Source organism: Dromiciops gliroides, chromosome 3 (genome assembly GCF_019393635.1).
Source record: "Dromiciops gliroides isolate mDroGli1 chromosome 3, mDroGli1.pri, whole genome shotgun sequence".
Classification (NCBI taxonomy): domain Eukaryota; kingdom Metazoa; phylum Chordata; class Mammalia; order Microbiotheria; family Microbiotheriidae; genus Dromiciops; species Dromiciops gliroides.
In genome coordinates, this window is record NC_057863.1 from 262,908,789 (window position 1) to 262,929,513 (window position 20,725).

Below are 20,725 nucleotides of genomic sequence, written 5' to 3' on the forward strand. Positions count from 1 at the left end.
TAAATGTAATGAAAAATAAACTAAAAGGAAGTACAACTGATTATAAGTGATAATCAGTCATTTTGTCAGAGAACAGATGATGAAACACAGTTCCCTCCACTCAGTACAGAGGTATGGGACAAAGAATGTACAATGTTTCATATGAACAGAGCACAGTGTAAAGAGTAGAAGGCTTAGAGTCAAAAAACCTGAGTTCAAATCCAGGCTGTGTAACCCTGGGCAAGTCAGTTAACCTCTGTTTGCCTCAATTTCTTCAAGTGTAAAATGCAGACAATAATAATACCTACTTCCCAGGATTGTTTTGACGTAACAAGATAATAATTGTAAAGTGCTTAACACAGTGCCTAACACATAGTAAGAGCTATAAAAGCATTAAGTTGTTGTTAATGTTGTTGTTATCATTTCCCCATAAAAGTCTTTTTTTTCCCCCGGATTAAATAACTCCACTTCCTTTAACCAGTGAGTGCCAGCAGATGTCTAAATTGTGGAAAGCCCTAAATTCATGCTTCCAGGTAAATCAGCCAAATCCAAAATGCCTCATATAATTGCTCATTCTGTTCTGGTATTTTGTAGTATACCCCTAAAATTTTACTTCTCTTTATACTTTTACACTCATGTATCTTTCTCCACTATGATTCTTCTCCCCTCAAGTTTCTGGGTTTCCTCAAATGAGTATATTCCAAAATTAACCATGCTAACCTCTCACTGATGAGATTTATATTATAAAAAAATGTAATTTCCTACAAAATACCCCTTTAACGCCTATAATCAGTCCAAAATAATGGACTAGATAAATTTGGCAAAATTTAAAACTTTATACATTTATGTATATTATATACTTGCTCACAAGCTCTCAAAGTATGTCTCAGACAGCAAATGAGCAAAATTTTAAAAAAATAAGTTTTACCGTTCAAGAACTAATCATGAAATGTTCAAAATTCCATCAGCTTACTTAAAGATGACATCAAAAACATGATCTTTATTATGGTGAAACTATGTGATCAGAAGGCAAAAAAAAATCAATAATCTTTAGGTGTCTGATCTCTCCAAATACTGCAATCTAATGTGCTCTGATATAATATATTCGGGAAATGTCTAATAATACAAAAGTCAAATAGAAACTAAAGCAGCCAGGTTTGATCATGCTACAAAATTCTCTGCTTCCTCAGGGGATCTTTTCCTTAGACATACCTGCCTTCTTTTTGCCATTCTCCCATCAAAATCTGCTCTCACTGGCAATAGCTTAGTTGAAAACAAGATAACAATTCAGTGTGTTCCACTTCTCTTCCAGGGTTATAATCTTAACCCAAGGAATGACCCAAAAAGATCAGTGTAGGAAAGGTATTCTGAGGAGGGAAATCTCTCCCCTCTTCAGAAGTAATCGCCAACACTGAAACAGCTTACAAAACAAACTGTTGATATTTGTGAATTTTGTATCACATTCTGAAACAAAAAATACAATCTAAGTAAAGAAACTAAATACATCAACTAACAGTTTCAAGGACCTATATGCATTTTTACCCACCTTAGCATTTTATGTAACTTTTCTGAAGTCATGCCATTTCCGTTGTCAGTAAATGTCAAGCATATGTTGTCATTTATAACAGTCTTGTCAATCCATATCTGCTTAGCATTCACGTCAGGATCATAAGCATTATCTAAAAATCACAAAAAAGAAAGTTTTATTTTCTATGGCTCTTTATTTGCATGTAACAGCTGCTTAAGAAATATCAAAGGGGCAGCTAGGTGGCGCAGTGGATAGAGCACTGGCCCTGGAGTCAGGAGTACCTGAGTTCAAATCCGGCCTCAGACACTTAACACTTACTAGTTGTGTGACCCTGGGCAAGTCACTTAACCCCAATTGCCTCACTAAAAAAATATATATATATCAAAGATAAGGGCAGCTAGGTGGCACAGTGGATAAAGCACCAGCCCTGGATTCAGGAGTACCTGAGTTCAAATCTGGCCTCAGACACTTACTAGCTGTGTGACCCTGGGCAAGTCACTTAACTCCCATTACCCTGCAAAAATAAATAAATAAATAAAAATAATTTTTAAAATAATAGTAATTTTGGGGCAGCTAGATGGCGCAGTGGATAGAGCACCGGCACTGGAGTCAGGAGTACCTGAGTTCAAATCCGACCTCAGACACTTAACACTTACTAGCTGTGTGACCCTGGGCAAGTCACTTAACCCCAATTGCCTTACTTAAAAAAAGAAAAATCAAAGATAGGGGGGCGGCTAGCTGGCGCAGTGGATAAATCACGGGCCCTGGAGTCAGGAGCACCTGAGTTCAAATCTGGCCTCAGACACTTGACACTTACTAGCTATGTGACCCTGGACAAGTCACTTAACACCCATTGCCCTGCCAAAAAAAAAAAAAGAAAGAAAGAAAGAAATATCAAAGATAGATACTGGTTTAAAAGAGAATGTTAATTTTTAAAGAGAGTGAAAATATTAATTAAACAGTTTAAAATGCAGTAATTTCCAGAAATGTAAGACATGTAATCTTTAGCTAACACAATTTCTACAATAAATTTACATTAAATACTAATTACAGCAAGGTTCCTTTAAAACGTATTAAAGGTAAATTTTGGTAGAGGACAATGGTTGCTTGAATCAGAAGCTTAATATGAAACTAACAGTAACTAAACCAAAGCAGAGATACAAGAATATTTCAACCCTTCAAGTGTTAAGATTTGGTCACTTGGGGGCAGGTAGGTGGCGCAGTGGATAAAGCACCGGCCTTGGATTCAGGAGTACCCGAGTTCAAATCCGGCCTCAGACACTTGACACTTACTAGCTGTGTGACCCTGGGCAAGTCGCTTAACCTCCATTGCCCAGCAAAAAAAAAAAAAAAGATTTGGTCACTTGACAATTTATACTTTTGTCAAAGGATACAGGCAGAGAGGAAGACAGTAAAGAAAAGTTGGCAACACTGATTGATTTTTCAATTTAATAGTGATTTTTCAACAAATTACAAAAATAAGATCCCAAACAACTCATAATACAGTTACGTGAACTGAGAGTAACCTATTAAGTTTCTGAGGGCTTTCACTCTTCTAGAAATGTCTCTGATGGTAAGAAAAATAAATAAAACAAAATCCAGGTAACTTACAAAATGTTAACTTATGAAAGAAAAATACAAAAGTCATGGAAAGAAGGAACAAAATTATCAGACTTCATTAAATAGCTCCACCTGGAGACTGACTTCACCTTCACTGAGCAGTCTGGTTTTTTTGGGGTTTTGGGGGGGTTTTTTTGCAGGGCAATGAGGGTTAAGTGACTTGCCCAGGGTCACACAGCTAGTGTCAAGTGTCTAAGGCTGGATTTGAACTTCCATCCTCCTGAATCCAGGGCTGGTGCTTTATCCACTGCGCCACCTAGCTGCCCCCTGAGCAGTCTGTTTTAACCCTGGGATTCTTAACCTTTTTTATGTCATGAACAATCTCTTTGACACCATGTCAGTAAGACAGTCGAGTGAAGCTTATAATCCCTTTCTCAGGATAAAGTCTTAAAATACTTAAAATTACAAAGGAAAATATCACTATTGAAATATGGTTGGGACAGCTAGGTGGCGCAGTGGATAAAGCACCGGCCCTGGATTCAGGAGGACCTGAGTTCAAATCTGGCCTCAGACACTTGATACTTAACTAGCTGTGTGACCCTGGGCAAGTCACTTAACCCCAATTGCCTCACCAAAAAAAGAAAGAAAGAAAGATGGTTATCAATTTTAAGTTCATAGATCACAAGTGAAAAACCTCTGCCTTAGTACTTAGAAAGAATGTACTTGACGATCTAAGATTCCAGAGGGTATAGCTCATTAAGAGAAAAGGCAGGAGGAGTCCTAGTGTTGCCAAAAAGCAATTTCACAAATGACATTAGACTTAAGGATTATCCAATATAGCAAAAAAATAAAAGATGAAGGAATAAGGATGGCACTTCCCAAAATATAAAGTACAAGTTAAAAGGGCAAGAAGAATTTTTCACTGATTGCAAAGAAAGTGCTATGTTTATGCTTCTTAATATCCTAACAGCTACATGTGCACAAAGTGCAAATTGGTGTCTGTCCTAAAAAGGAAAGTGAAGCCTCCTATTTTCCAACTTATATGGGAGAAAAAATAGTACTATCTGAAAAACAAAAAGGGCATGAGAAAAGAATCTTAATCATTATTAGAGGTAGGAAGACTAAGATGTAAAAAAGGAAGGGAAGAAGATACCCATAACATCTGTAGCTAAGTAATAGATATAACTGTTTTTCCAATAGAACACAAGCCTCCTAAAGGGACTGCCTTACATTTCTATATCCAGCCCTTCATACAGTGTAGGACTTATTTGGTTGATACCCAGAGAGCAGAGTTCTTAATTTGGGAACATGGATAGAGGGGCCATGGGATGATTTCAAGGGGGTCAATGAACTTGGAAAGGGGGGGAAATCTTTATTTTCTCTAAGCTCTAAATGAATGTAGGCAACAAATCACAGAAGTATAATGTTTCATCAGATTGTCATGCCACAAATAAGGTTAAGAACCACTACCAGAAGCAGTAACTTTCTATACTCCAATAAATGTTTGTAACAATGCACTGGTGCTATTATGTAAATTCAAACACAGTAGTATAATGTTTCATCATATTGTCATGCCAGAAACAGAGGTTAAGAACCCCTGCCACAGAGGCAGGAACTGGATTATCTTAAGAAAGAAACTTTCTGTACTCCAATAATTTTTTGTAACAATCCACTGGTGCTATTTTGTAAAATGTAATCCTATTCAAAAAGTAATGAGTACTTTGGGGCGGCCAGGTGGCGCAGTGGATAAAGCACCGGCCTTGGATTCAGGAGTACCTGAGTTCAAATCCGGCCTCAGACACTTGACTTACTAGCTGTGTGACCCTGGGCAAGTCACTCAACCCCCATTGCCCAGCCAAAAAAAAAAAATTAATGAGTACTGGTTATTGGTACCCTTTACACTAAACCTTAGCAGGGAATCATTTGTAAACCTGAGAGAGCAAGGTCTCTCAAATGAGCTGAAAGCTAAGTCTAAAGAAAAAGTGTCAAGCACATGGCTAGCACTCTATGCACCCAGACTGGGAAACACTTAACAAAATAAATAAAATAAAATAAAAATGCAACAGAAAAGTAATATTAATATGTGGTTTTCTAAATCAATATGCAGCCAGCAGGGACACTACGGATGGTTTAATGTCCTCCAGTTCTATTTAAGTTTGAAACCACTAATCTAAAGGACTCTATCACTGTTCTGAATAAACTGGATGATGAGCTGTTGAGCTACCATGACTGACCTTTTGAAAGATGTTGGAGAAAAGCAGAGGTACCATAGGACTAGAAAAGTGCAGATGCTCTCATTTGCAAAAAGGTAAAGAAGACAAATACCAAAAATTATAAGCCAATGTACTAAATTTCCTGGCAAAATTCTAAACACACTATTAAAGAGGTTGTTCCTGAGTATTTTAGAAAAGGAAGCAGTGATTACCAAAGGCCAAAAAAGCTTCATCAAAAACAGGTCATGACGGGGCAGCTAGGTAGCGCAGTGGATAGAGCACCGGCCCTGGAGTCAGGAGTACCTGAGTTCAAATCTGGCCTCAGACACTTAACACTTAACACTTAACACACTAGCTGTGTGACCCTGGCAAGTCACTTAACCCTAATTGTCTCACTAAAAAAAAAAAAAAAAAAAAAACAGGTCATGACAAAAGAAGTGCATTTACTTTTCTGACAGGTCTACTTCAGGCCAGGAACAAGGGGAAAGGAGGCTGAATCTTGAGTCAGAGGATATGGGTTCAAATCCTAACTCTACTTTTGTGAGCCTCAAACAAGCCACTTAACCTCACCGGGTTTCAGATTCCTCACCTGTTAAAATTGAAGGAGTGGGATTAGAGAGATGATCTCTGAAATGCTTTCCAAACTACAGTCCTATAATCCTAAACTGGTAGATCAGGAACGCTGCTTAGGCTAACCTTGTGGCCAAGGTAAAGAGACTTAGATTAAATCAATAAAATGGTTTTGGAACTGTCTGACTGACCAGACCCAAAGAGTCCTTACTAATGAATTAAAACAACTCTCAAGTTTTAATTCAGACCCAGATTAGCAAAAATGACAAAAATTAAAACGACAGCTTTTGGAAGGGCTAAAGGAAAATAGTTACACTAATGAACATAATGAATTGGTATAGCCACTCTGGAAAGCAATCTGGAACTGTGCCCTCAAAGTCACTAAACTGTGCATATTCATTGTTTTGTTTGCTTTTTTTTGTTGTTTTTTTTGTTTGTTTGTTTTAGTAAGGCAATTGGGGTTAAGTGACTTGCCCAGGGTCACACAGCTAGTAAGTGTTAAGTGTCTGAGGCCGGATTTGAACTCAGGTACTCCTGAATCGAGGGCCGGTGCTCTAGCCACTGCGCCATCTAGCTGCCCCATTTTGTTTGCTTTTTAAATTTAATTTTTTTTAATTTTTCTCTTCCCATCTCCCCAGCCAATAGAAAAAAAAAGAAAATTCTTCTACCAATAATAATAATAACCAACATTTATAGAGAGAGCTTTAAATCTGCAAAATACTTTATAACTATTATCTTATTTGACCCTCCCAACAACCCTGGGAGACAAGTGCTATTATTATACCCATTTTACCCAGGGTCACACTGCTAGGTCTGAGGATCTGAACTTGGGTCTTCCTGAATCCAGGCCCAGAACTGTATTCACTTTAACACCTAGCAGCCTCTGAGCAGTTAACAATTATGCATTGTCCAGCAAAACAAATCCCTGCATTAGCCATGTCCAAAAAATATACTTTTCTTTCTGTACATTGAGTCCAACACCTCTCCTGTTCATAACCTATGTCCCACTAATTAGGCCTATAACCCCAAAGAGATGAAAAAAGAAAAAGAGTCATGTAGAAAAATATTTACAATAACACTTTTTATTGTAGTGAAGTATTGGAAACAAAGGAAATGCCCATCAACTGTGGAATGGCTGAAAAAATTAAGGTATATGAATTTAATGGAATATTATTGTGCCATAAGAATGACAAAAGAGGTGGTTTCAAAGAAATCTGGGAAGGCTTGTATAAATTAATTCAGAGTGAAATGAGTAGTATCAGAAAAGCAACAGCTACAGTAACAACCATGTTATAAAGAAAAACCACCTTGAAAGCCTTAAGAGCTTTCATTAATGCAATGACCAAATAACTCCAGAGGGCTGATAAGGCAGCATAAGGAGATGGACTCAAGATTTAGAATGAGATTTTTTTAGACTTGGTAAATGTGAGTGTTTTGCTTGATTATTGTTACAAGGATTGTTTTTTTTGTCTTTTTAGGTAGAGAGGGAGAGAGAAGTGGGGGAAAAAACTAGAAATGGGCAACCAAAAAAGAAAGAAATATAATAGGATCATTGAAGCACTTTCTAAAATGCACAGCAGAGAACTGAAGGAAGTTCAGAAGGAAACAGAGCAGCACAACAGTGTTAAATTTATTATATGCTTTTTAAAAAAGTAAATGGTACAAAATAAAACTTGAGGTTTTCACCAAAAAATCCTTTTTCAGTTCGACTTTGTATATGGAAACATTCTTTTTTTAGTATTCACTAAATTCAGAATAAAAACATAGTTTTCTTAAAGTCTTGGAAGGAAGTCTCTAGTGGAGTGCCCAAGTGATCAGGGCTTAGCCATAAAAAAATTAATATTTTTATCAATGATTTAATGAAGGCATAACTACAGATGACAAAAAACAGAGAAAGATAGCTAACATTTTGAATCACAAAGTCTGGATCCAAAAAAGTTCCCAATGTGCTAGAACAACAAAGAAAATCTACTAAAATAAAATTTGGTAAGAGGAAATTATAAAATTCTACTTGATTTCAAAAAATCAAGTTCACAAGTACTTGTGAACAGTTTATTGGAAAATACTTGGAGTCTCAGTGGACACAAAGCTCAACATGAATTAAAAGTGTGATATGGGGCAACTAGGTGGCGTAGTGGATAAAGCACTGGCCCTGGAGTCAGGAGTACCTGAGTTCAAATCTGACCTCAGACACTTAACACGTACTAGCTGTGTGACCCTGGGCAAGTCACTTAACCCCAAATGCCTCACTTTTTTAAAAAAGTGTGATATGGAAGTAAAAAAAATAAGCTGCATTTAAAAATACATAGTGTTCCAGAATGAGGCCGATGAGAAAGTTCAACATTGCTCTAGTCAAACCACAAATATTGTGCTCAGGTCTGGGCACATTTTGGGAAGGATATCAACAAGCGGCAGCGCATCCAAAGTGGGCAACCAGAAATTGTGAGGAGTAGGGATATCACGCCATACATAGATAAGTTGAAAGAACCAATAATGTTTAGTCTAAAAAAGAGCAAACTTAAAAGAGAAATGACAGCAGTCTTCAAATATTTGAATAGCTAGCATATGGATATGATCACGACCAACTTGGTGGAAGCTATGGAAGTACATTTTAGCTACAATTATTTTTTGCTCCTAACCTTGATTAAAGTCAATCAATCAATCAATATTTATTAAGCACCTATTATGTGCCAGGCACTGTGGAAGGCACCAGAGGATACAAAGACAAAAATGAAATTGTCTGAGGAGACAATATATGAGGTAATACCAGGGAAAGAAGGCCCCTGACAGCTGTGAAGCAGAAGACAAATCTAGAACATGTAGGAGATGGTATCTGAGCTGAGTTTTGATGAGAAGTAGGAATTCTACAAGGCAATGATGATAAAGCACTGTGCACTCTTCCAGGCATTTTGGAAAGACAATGCAAAGGCAGAGATAGGACAGACATAGAGTGTTGTATCTTAGGAACAGCAAGAAGACTGGACTGCGGAGTGAAGGAAGGAGATGAATGTATGATTAAAGGTAGAAAGTTGGGGTGATGTAGTAAGGGGCTTTAAATGCCAAATAGGAGCTTTTTGATCCTAGAGGCAATAGGGAGCCATTAGAGTTTAGTAATAATTCTACTAGCTGACATTTATATAGCTCTTACTATTTGCCAGACTGTGCTAAGTGCTTTACAATAATTACCTCATTTAAGCCTCACAACAACCCTGGGAGGTAGGTGCTAATTCTTATCCCCATTTTACAGATGAGGAAACTGAGGCAAATAAAGGTTAAATGACTTGCTCCTAGTAATACACCTAGTAAGTATCTGAAACTGAATTTGAACTCAAGTCTTCCTGACTCCAGGCCCAGAGCTCTATCCACTACACCACCTACCTGTACTCACTATTTTTGGTTGCTCACTTTTGACATGCTGCAACTTGTTGGTCTAATTCCCAAAATGAATTTATATGTGGTATGAAAAGAAGTAAGAGTCACATGGTCAGAACTGTGCTTTAGGAACATCACTCTGATAACTATGTAGAGGAAGGCAGAGACTTGAAGCAGCAAAACCAGTTAGGAAGTTATTGTAATAGTCCAGATGATAAAGATATGAAATGGTGTGATAGCAAGATAAGCAGGGAAAGAAGAGGTTAGATTTAAAAGATGTTATGAAGATAGAAACAGCAACTAATTTGGTATGTAGGGTGAGACAGAATGAGGAGTCATGGATGATAGTAACCTAGAAGAATAATGGTACTCTCAACAGAAATAGGAAAATTTGGCAGGAGCACATTTGGGAGTTTTATTTTATTTTAAACAAATTCAATTTCAAATGTCCACCAAGTAGCTGGAGTTAGAAAATTGGAGTTCAGGAGATGGACAAGGGCTAGACAGCTACAGATTTGTTAGTCATAGGCATAGAGATGACGATAATACCACTCATGGGAGCTAATGAGGTCACCAAATGAGAAAACAGAGAAAAGGGCCCAAAATAGAGCCTTTTATTCTTCCCCCAATTAGGAGAGGTGATATAGAAGATGAACCCCAAAAGAGCAATCACACAGGAGGAAATTCAAGAGAAAGTTGTGTCACAAAGACCCAGAAGAGGGGGGGGCGGCTAGGTGGCGCAGTGAATAAAGCACTGGCCTTGGATTCAGGAGGACCTGAGTTCAAATCCAGCCTCAGACACTTGACACTTACTAGCTGTGTGACCTTGGGCAAGTCACTTAACCCTCATTGCCCTACAAAAAAAAAAAAAAACAACAAAGACCCAGAAGAGCAAATATTCAAAATAGTGAGTAAATTAAACCATAGCTTTACAGGATTAACTTACTCATAATCTTCTTCTGCCCCTTTCCATATTCAAAGAAAAGCAAGTAAAGTCTTGTGGCTTCCTAATTATTACTATGATTCAACTTACCTACTGAACTGAGCATGAATTATTCTTTTTCCTATCATAAAGATAATACAATTCTAACGGGGCGGCTAGGTGGCGCAGTGGATAGAGCACCGGCCCTGGAGTCAGGAGTACCTAAGTTCAAATCTGGCCTCAGACACTTAACACTTACTAGCTGTGTGACCCTGGGCAAGTCACTTAACCCCAATTGCCTCACTAAAAAAAAAAAAAAAGATAATACAATTCTCTTACCAGAAAGATAGCTATTTAGAAATGAGAAGCATTTCCTATAGACAGACTTTGGCAAAGTGAATCAATCTTCCAACTATACATATATATGTAAATAGAGCTTTCTTAGAATCTGTCTTGAGTAAAGAATTTCAGTACATCAAGCTCATACACTAAGTCAATAATGGAAAATGACTAGTCTTGGAACCTTTTCTCCAAGTTGCAACAATCTTGTACTGATAAGAAACAAGTTTATTTATCCCACCATGTCTTCATGTAACATCATTTCAAGTTGAGTTTTCAGTCTCCTCATTTATGAACCATTCCATGACCTCCAATGTAAAAATTCATTTATTTAAACTAAAAATATAAGCACGTATAAATTTATTTTGTAACAAACATGTTTAAAAAAAAACTATTACTGAGATTAAATTACATACCTATCAGTTCAGCAACTGCACTGAAAGGCCATGTGTGACTGGTAGAATTTGTATGCAAAAACTTTGGACATAGCTGAAACAAAAGAAAAAAGTAAGTTATGTGCAATCTATATTTACTTAAGTCTCAAACAAGAGCAATCTTTGGGGTTCTACAATCTGAGTCAATTGGTTTCCAAAGAAAAAATTAACAAACAAAAAACTCTGCGTTCCTGAAATACATTTTAAACTATTTTTAAAGTAACAAAAGCCAGTATTGTCACTGGATTAGAGTCCTTCTCTACTCAATACTTTTTTTAAAAGGATATTTAATTAGGAAGTATAAAATGACCTTATTACAGTAACTTTCCTACTAAATATGTACAAATCAATTTCTCACTATAAGGAGCTCCACAACCCTTTCCAAAGTCTTATGCACTAAAATAAACATGAAGCATCTAAAACTACTAAATGATCGTTGAAATAAGTTAAGGCTTGTTAGTCCTTTCAGAGATTTCCCCTCCCAATCCAAGTTATGTGATTTACCTGTCATTCTGAAACATTCTCCTTCTACAATTTTAAAAGTTATTATAGTGATTTAAGATTTGAACATTTTTCCTGGAATAAAAGCAATCCAAAGTTAAAGTACATTAGGATGTATAAATGCCCTTAGAGTCTATATTAACAACAAATCCCCTATTTTCACCTCTCAGAGCTCAGACTTAATATAATACTGTTCATCTCACAGATAAACAAATGAGGTATAGAAAGATTAAATGAATTGTGGGAAATCAAACAAGTAGTGTCAAAGGAGGTTAATGAAACTGAAAACCAATTAAACAATCTATAGATAAGCAGGGGTAGAGAGGATTGTCAAAGATAAAAAAGGACAACACTGATTACATAAAATCAAAGTTTCTGATAAAGGCATCATTTCCTAGATATATAAGGAAGTGATTCAAATTTATAAAAAGAATCATTCTCCAACTGATAGTCAAAGGAGAGTCAAAGTTTTCAAAGGAAAACATTCATGCTACCTACAGACATGATAAAATGCTACAAACACTATTAGAAAAATGCAAATTAAAGCTATTCTGAGGTTCTACCTCACATTCATCAGATTGGTGAATCAATCAATAAACATTAAACTTCTACTATGCTATAAGAACTGTGCTAAGCACTAAGGATACAAAAGGAGGCAAAAGACAGTCTCTGTGCTCAAAGAGCTCACAATACAATAGGAAAGGAGACAACATACAAACAAATACATACAAACAAGTTACGATACTGGATAAATAGAAAATAATTAACAAAGGGAAGGCACTAGAATTAAGAAGGATTGGGAAAAGTTTCTTGGTGAAGATGGGATTTTAGCTGAGAAAAAGAAAACCAGGGAAGTCAGGTAGAGTAGGAGAGATGGCCAGAGAAAGCCAAAGAGTGTCTTGTTCTGTTTGTTGTTCCTAAAACAACCAAGAGGCCAGAGTCACTGGATCAGAGTTAGTAGAAGGAAATATAAGAAGTCTGGAAAGGTGGGAGGGGGCTAGGTTATAAAAGACTTTCAGTGCCAAACAGAGCATTTTTATTTGATTCCGGAGGCAACAGGGAACCACTGGAGTTTATTGAGGGAGAAAAGGGAGTGACATGGACAAACCTGTGCTTCAGGAAAATCACTTTGGTAGCCAAATGATGGATTAGAGTGGAGAGACTCTGTGTCAAATGATTAATTTAAACTCTAATTTATTTTAATCATTATTATTCAGTTTAGTGTGATTCCAAAGGGATAGTGATTACTTTTATTATATTTGTCTATTGATAAATGTTTAGTCAGTCTGGTCAATTAATATTAATACATATTTTACATATATTTAGAGATAATTAGATATGTAACGATTGGAATAACGCCACCTGCTGGAGACTTACTGTAGAAGAGTTCTGCCCATGAAGCGAAGGTCTTTGAGGGCAAGACCAGGAGTCTTTTCTTTGGCATCAGGAAGTGACGCGGACTAGTGGGAGGAGGAAGGAAGAGACTGGCGCTCGGTCTCGGGCTCTTTCCTCTGGACTCTGGTGGAGAGCGGAGCTAGAAATGTGCTCTCCCTTTAATAGATAGGAATCTAGGCCTTTCTCTCTCTCTTTACCAAATTCTTATTCTCCTTAAATTCTTATTCTCCTTAATAAACGCTTAAAAGTCTAACTCTTGCTAAAGCTTATAATTTTATTGGCGACCACTCATTAAATATTTTAGACAGTTTAGCTAGAATTTTAGCCCTTAACAGATATGGTTATTTAGGCTCTTTCTTATACTCTTATATTATACAATTCTGTATACTGGGCCCCAGAGCTTAAGTAAGTTCACTTGCTTAACCAGAGGAAGTGAACTAGAAGACCTCCACCCTTTTCTTCTTTTTTTTTTTGGTTTCCTTGTAAGTGACAGATGCAATCATGGTGACTGAACCCATGCAGGGCAGAGATGGAAATCCCTTCCCCCACTTTTTTTTGTCCTTCAGTTCCTCTATTGCCCAAGATGGGGAAAAGGACATGAACACTTCACCAATTCATAGCCCTTGCCTTACCGATCCTATGAACATTACTATTGGCAATGAGCTCACTGACCCTAGAACCGTAGGTTCTCCTGCAGGGTCATGGTATAGGTCCATCAACCAATGAGATCTTGTATTTTCCTCTGCAGCATCTCTGTATCATCTTTGCCAAACACTATAAAATCAAGTCCCTAGAGAAAGGGGCATCTCAGATCATGAGGAAGATCTGACTTCATTAAAGGGTTATTGGCTTGGCGCTCTGCCTCAGATTCTTTTATTTTAGATTGGACATTTTGAGGCCCACAACTCCAGGCAGGCAGACGCACCAACAGGCTGTTGTAATAGTCCAGACGTGAGGTGATATGGGACAGATGAAAATCTGTTACCCCAGCTTGAAGTCAACCCCTCTCTAAACAAATTTCCAACTGAAGAAGGGGTTTTGAATGCCATTAGGCTTCTTTCCTGTGGCAAAGCACCTGTTACTGATTCTATTCCAGCTGGGATCTTACAAGGTCGGGGGTCCATTGCTCATACAAAAGCTGACTGAAACTTTTCAGTTTATGTGGCAAAAGGAGGTTATCCCCCAGGAGTTCAAGGATGCCTCCACTGTCCATCTTGTTTGGGACAAACTGCCTCAGTTTACCCAAATGACTTGAGGAGACCACCAAGTCAAGCAGAGACAGATTCATTACATTCTCTCGAGGAAGGGCAAAACCCAATTACAAATTGAAGTCTTGCAAAGATAGGCCCAATCTTTTAGGTTTTTATAGTAATCTTGAAAAGGAATGTCCCCACATGTTCACAATCTAACATCCAATCCTGTCTCACCCAAGGTGCATGCCCAGCTCGTGATCCATGTATGGAGACATATCCAAGAACAAAGGGGAAAAGGGGAGGGGGTAACAGGTCTGAAGAATGTCAAAGAAAGAAGGAGGCAGAAATCACTCCCTTATCTGACTGCAATTAATCCATGACAGGGACTGGGGTTCTGACACATGATGGATTCCAGATAGGCTGAAGACACAACTTTTATTACAGACCATAAAACTAAGATGTAGCTGACAAGTGGGGAGACTGAGCAGAAGTAAAGTAAATAGTGCTAATTGGTAGAACCGACAAGTAATAAAACTTACTGGGGGGCTGGATATCTTCCAGACCCCATCCCCAAAGTTTACAGAACTGACCCAAGTCCATTATCTCATTAAAAACTTAAAGGAGACAGTGAGAATTTAACAAGCAATTAACTCTTAAGCAAAGCAAGAGACTAACTATATGGGGGGGGGGAAGGAGGGGGGGACCCTAGGTATCTTTCAGACTTCATCCTCAGAGTTTAATCTGACTCAAATCCATAATTATCCCACACAATCTCTATATAGGTAAAGGAAATAGTTATACCAAAAGATGTACCAATTATCTTGGGATCAAGTGTTTCAGCACCTCAATTTCCCAGAATCATATTAACATGTTAATTTCCCCATAATCACATAATTTACAGCAAAGCCTAGCTCACAAAATGGAAGACAATCACAGCTAGTAATTGTCAAGTGTCTGAGGTCGGATTTGAACTCAGGTCCTTCTGAATCCAGGGCCGGTGTTTTATCCACTGCGTCACCTAGCTGCCCTCATTGTTGTTTCTTAATCATTCAACTACTTCTCTTACAAAGCCACTAGGTTGGTAGAGGAATCGCTTTGAGATTGAAGAAACCTCCCCCCTTACACTGCAAGGCCACTCCCGGGCAGCTAGGTGGCAATTACTAGCTGTGTGACCCTGGGCAAGTCACTTAACCTTCACTGCCCCACCAAAAAGAAAAGAAAAGAAAAGAAACAACAGTGACCACATGCCAGACTCAAACTGAAGTTTCCAGCAGGAGTAGGTTTGGAGGTACTTCTGGAAGCACAGCATTTGACAGAGGAAACCACTGTCAATGAATTAAGATCTATGGTTTTCAGAAATAGGTGGAATACACAGACTTTGGTACTTTTCTTCTGGAGCAGTTTCATGATTCCCTTGCTTGTGGTCTGATATGAAGCTGTATTCAATGTTGGGTTTTTTTGGTTTTTGAATAATGTAACCTCTAAGCATAACATAATGGCAAAAGCAAATGGTCACGGGCAGCTAGGTGGCACAGTGGATAAAGCACTGGCCCTGGATTCAGGAGGACCTGAGTTCAAATATGACCTCAGACACTTGACACTTACTAGCTGTGTGACCTTGGTCAAGTCACTTAACCCTCATTACCCTGCCCCCCCCCCCAAAAAAAGCAAATGGTCACAATAAACCATATGTACATGAGGAAAAAATTTGCCACACAAATACTGGAAAGAACACTTTGTTTCTATGTGCCAATCTTCTCTCCATGATGAGAATATTTTGCAGGAGAACAAGAAATTGCCGGATTTAAATTTAAAAGTTCAAATTTGATATCTACAATGGGGGTGGGGGAGGAGGGGTGCTAGGTGGCACAGTGGATAAAGCGCCAGCCCTGGATTCAGGAGGACCTGAGTTCAAATGCACCCTCAAACCCTTGACACGTACTAGCTGTGTGACCCTGGACAAGTCACTTAACCCTCACTGCCCCACAAAAAAAAACACAACAAAAAAATAAATACAATGGAGAAGTCTAAGATTTGAACAGTATCTTGAAGGATGGCTAAAATTACAGAAAAAGTGTTCTAGGCAGTCAAAATGACATCCCACTTCTAATCACTCCCTTTTCCAATCTATCCTCCAGACTGTGGCCAAAAACATTTTAATGCCAAAGATAATACATCAGTACACCGCTCAAAAACTGACAGTGATTCTACCTACTTCATAGGATTATTTAATATATGGTAAAACATTAAATAAAATGTAAAGTACAGTGAGTAATGAGCAATGGGGGGGGGGAGAAGCATCAAGAAAACCTCAAAAATACAACACAGAAGAAAGCAATAATTAGTTCAGAAAAGGACAAAAACAAGGCAATTTTGTTACTTTTGGGTTACGTTTAATATACACTTAAAAAAAGACTACATAATAGAATTTCACAATTTCACATACTAGTATCTTTTCTGTTCTTTATTAAATGATTCATAATAAGAAAATGTTAAAACATTTAAAAATAAAATGTATACCAGTACAGAAATGTGAGTCAGTATTAATAGAAAGGACCCAGGAAGGTTTATTCAAACGGAGAGAATATTCCCCTAAAGTTACAGATTTAAAGCCAGAAGGAACCCAAGAAGTCAGAGTTCAACCCATTTATTTTGCTGAAAAGGAAATAACATCATAGATGTTAAATGTCTAGCCCAAGGTTACAAAATACAGTGAGGTTCAAACTCCAGTCCTTAGGATCCAAATCCAGCATACTTTTCAGTGGTGTCATACTGTTTCCCTCAGAGAATAGCCTAAGCAAACATGATTTTAAAATAACTTAAAATAATTTTTTAAAAACTTGGTAAGCCAAGAAGGGTCTCTTAAATGCTTAAATGTGTGAAAGGTCCTACCTTAACTGTGGTTTATTAATTCCACATCAATAAGACTTTAAGAATACTTTAAGGGCAGCTAGGTGGCGCAGTGGATAGAGCACGGGCCCTGGATTCAGGAGTACCTGAGTTCAAATCCGGTCTCAGACACTTAACACTTACTAGCTGTGTGACCCTGGGCAAGTCACTTAACCCCAATTGCCTCACTAAAAAATAAAATAAAATAAAATGATAAAAAAAAAAAGAATACTTTAAGCTAGTGAGTTGCCATCTGCTTTAAAGAAAGGAGGCAACCCTTTCAACTGACACATGGATGTGTATTGGTTTGGACCAGGCCCTTGTAAAATGGATCCTATAGATAGGAGGTAGTTCTTTTAACAAACCATTCTGAAGGGGAGCAGAAGTCTAGACAAACACAATTACTCCTTTTTATCCACACTTATTTCATGTAATATCAAAGCACCTAATACCACTGCCTTTGAGCAGATCTGTTTTATGTCATAATGTTTATTAGTCAATAAATGCATAACCCTTTTTTAAAAAAAGTTTGATAACTACAGTTTTTAATATTTCATGGTAAGTATCTTGAAACTTGTATTAACTGTAAACTCGCTTTAAAATCAAGTTTAAAAGCCAGGGCTTCTACCAGAGACCAATGTTAAGGACAGATTTCAAAAATTGGGGGGAAAAAAGTAGGTCCTGTAAGTAGAAAGGAAAAAAGGTTATTTTCATTTTATGTACCCCTCTCAAGGCAGTCAAGACAACTAAAGTTCAAATCCCACATCAGTGTGACCATGGACAAGTCAATTTAACCTGTCTGCTTCAGTTTCTGCAACTGTAAAAGAGATGGTAATAACAACACCTAACTCCCAGAGTTGTGAGCATCAAATAAGATAATACTTGTAAAGTGTCTGTCACAACATAGTAGAAACTTAATAAATGCTTCTTCTCTTTTGTCCCATATAGCTAAAATTATAAATGTTTAAAGTTTACAAAGTGCTTTGATACATTATCCATTTGATCCTCACAACAACCCTATGTGAACATGCATTTATTAAGCACCTGCTATATGAACATGCATTTAATAAGCATCTACTATGTCAGTGTCAGGCTGTGCTCAGGGTTACAAAGAAAGGCTAAAAATAGATCGGTCCCTGACCTCTAGGATCTCAAAAACTAATTAGGTAGGCAACATTAAGGCAACTAAGAACAGACTAGATACGGATAACTGAATGATAATCTCAGGGAGAAGGCACCAACACATTATAGAGAACAGGAAAAGCTTTGCCATAAGGTAGTATTTTTGCTAATATTTGAAGGAAGCCAGTAGGTGGAGAGAAGGAAGAGTTTGAAGCATGTGAAATGGGCACTGAAATTACCTGGAGTCAGGAGATGGAGTATATTATGTTCGTGAAATAGCAGAGGCTAGTATCAAACACGAAAGGGTACTGGGGGGAGGAAGGGGAAGGGAGGAAGTAAGATGTAAAAACACTGGAAAAAGGTATGATGAGGCCAGGTTATAAAGAGCTTTAAAAACAGAACATGGTTTTTTATTTGATCCTGGAGGTCACAGGAAGCCACTAGAATTTGCTTAATTTAGGGTGGTTGGTGACTGACTTATTTTGATGGTATGGTAGAAATAATTCACTGGAAAAAGTCATCTTACATAACTTAAAATAGTCTTGGGAATAATCTAACAAGAGACAATTTCAGATTTCGGTATCCTAAACGCAGCGCCTCATTCTCTAGCTTTCCATACTAAAACACAACTCAATTGACGACTCCTCCATTATTTCAGTTTCAAGTAACGGGAAACACCATTTAACTTACTCCCTCTTCTCAAGACGATGCACAGGAGAAAAAGGACTATTTGACCAATGCACTTATTTTGCCTAGGTGAGAGGGAACCTTCCCCCACTGGCTTTCGTTGGTAACAAGAAAGGTAGAACGGGATCAGAAAGTACGAATTAGAAAACTGTAAATAAGTTTAAAACCTAGCCAGGGCCGACCCTTCACCGCTTCCACTTCCCTAAATTCATATGCCTCTTACTAAGAAAGATTTCTTAATATTTGCTAACCGAAAGGCCCTCTCAGCACAGAAAAAAGAACCAGGTCCACTCCTGTCTTCACCAGGCCGCCCCTTGCAGCCCCCGTAAGTGCAGAGAGCCCAAGCAGCCGAGACCCGCCCTCTCCAGGCCGTCATCTCGAGGAAAAGAAAACGAAACTCTTCCGCGGCGCCCCGCCCCCTCAGGGCCCCGGAGGCCGGCGATCTCAGTCCACGTCTAGGCAGCTTTGCCTCCCTGGCCCGGGGCGATCAGACGAGTTTCTCCCGGGAGACGGATGCGTACGTTCCCCAACTCCGGTACACACGTTCCTCCCCCCCTCCCCCAAACCGCCAGCCATAGACCCACCCTGGCGAAGGCTTTCACCAATGCTCCGGACGGGCCCACGGCCAGGGCGGAGTGACGAGTCACCACTAGCCCCCGCCTCTCCCCTCGCCTCCCACACGCTGCCGTGATAGCTCACCGCGCTGAGCCGAATCCCGCTCTGTGTTGTGCCCGCCATGTTGGGTCAGCTACAAAGCCAAGAACAGCCTCCAGGGCAACCCGACTCGTAGTCAGTACCTACACTTCCCCACCTACTTCCGGGGGAAGCGATTGGCTGAGACGTGGCCCCGCCTACCCACTTCCCATGACCACCCCGGGCTTTAGGTATGCTAGCCGAGGACAGGTTAAATGAAAGGAAAAAGCAAGAAGGTGGGAGGGGCTGCGCATGCGCAGTATACAGCAAGTGTCTCCATCTCTACCTTTTAACCCCTTTCGTGCCTTTAGGAAATGTGGGCCGGCGCTTAAAACATTTTGTTTCAGCAAGAAAACTTGCTGAGAGGTACAGAAGTAGGGGATTAAGACCTTTGGTTTCCAGCCTCTCCCTGCCATTTTAACCATGATTTTATATCCTGATACTACAAACTGAGTAGAAAAAAGCCTTTTTTAAAGCCTGAAAATAATTTTTTATTTTTAAAATCCTTCCAAAATACCAATGTAAATATTTATCACATTACTAAATAATTACAAATGTTAAAATTGAATTTATTACACTTAATTTTAGTTGGTTTTGGTGGTGTATTGTACAACCAATCAATAGCAAGAGGTTGTGTGAAAAAGGTTATGGACTAAGATATTCCCATATATTAAAGGCGATAAATTTTGAATGTGGTAGCAAGAAATGGGAAATAAAGTGGGCACTCGTGGATTAGGCAATTGCTGAGCAAAATATTATGTCATAATTTTTTTTTAAGGAGGGAGGGCTGGGGCTGGTAAGGGGCCTAGCAATACCAGATCTCAAACTATACTATAACACAGTAATCATCAAAATGATTTGGCACTGCTTAAAAAATAGATTCATCAGTGGAGCAGATTAGATACATGACACTCAGAAGCAAATGAATATAATAAAACTGTTGGGAAAGCTTGAAAGCTGTTTGGCAGAAATTAGATCTAAACCAGCACTTCACACCATATACCAAGATAAACCCCAAACAGATATATGACATATATAAACACATTATAAGAGGATGAAACATACATTTTGCAAACTCTGAATAAGGAAGAGTTCATAATTAAACAAGAAATAGAAGGGCAGCTAAGTGTGATGTGGGCTGGAATTAAGGTCAACTTGATCTTGAGTCATTCCAAAAGAATTACAAGACTCGGTGACTCAGTTTCCCAAGTTCTATTGCAATACTGTGAGTGATCCAGAGGGAGAGAACCAGAAAGTGGAAAGGTATCTCTCAAATAAGGAAGGAAAGACAGTTATATTTATAGTATGAATAACTTGATTATCTGTCT

At 38.4% G+C, this 20,725-nt stretch overlaps 1 protein-coding gene across 2 annotated transcripts in view; it reads right to left on the reverse strand.

The window, feature by feature from the left end:
• MORC3 (MORC family CW-type zinc finger 3) overlaps positions 1 to 19,582 on the reverse strand; it is a 74,483-nt gene extending 54,901 nt beyond the window's left edge. The window contains exons 1-3 of one of the 2 annotated variants that reach the window (XM_043996289.1): positions 19,404 to 19,582; positions 10,900 to 10,972; positions 1,526 to 1,658 (exon numbers count right to left, since the gene is read on the reverse strand). In XM_043996289.1, coding sequence (XP_043852224.1) covers positions 1,526 to 1,658; positions 10,900 to 10,972; positions 19,404 to 19,442 — 245 coding nt within the window. In that variant the 5' untranslated portion in view covers positions 19,443 to 19,582. The other variant, XM_043996290.1, reaches the window with a different exon arrangement.
• Positions 19,583 to 20,725: the final 1,143 nt, after the last annotated feature.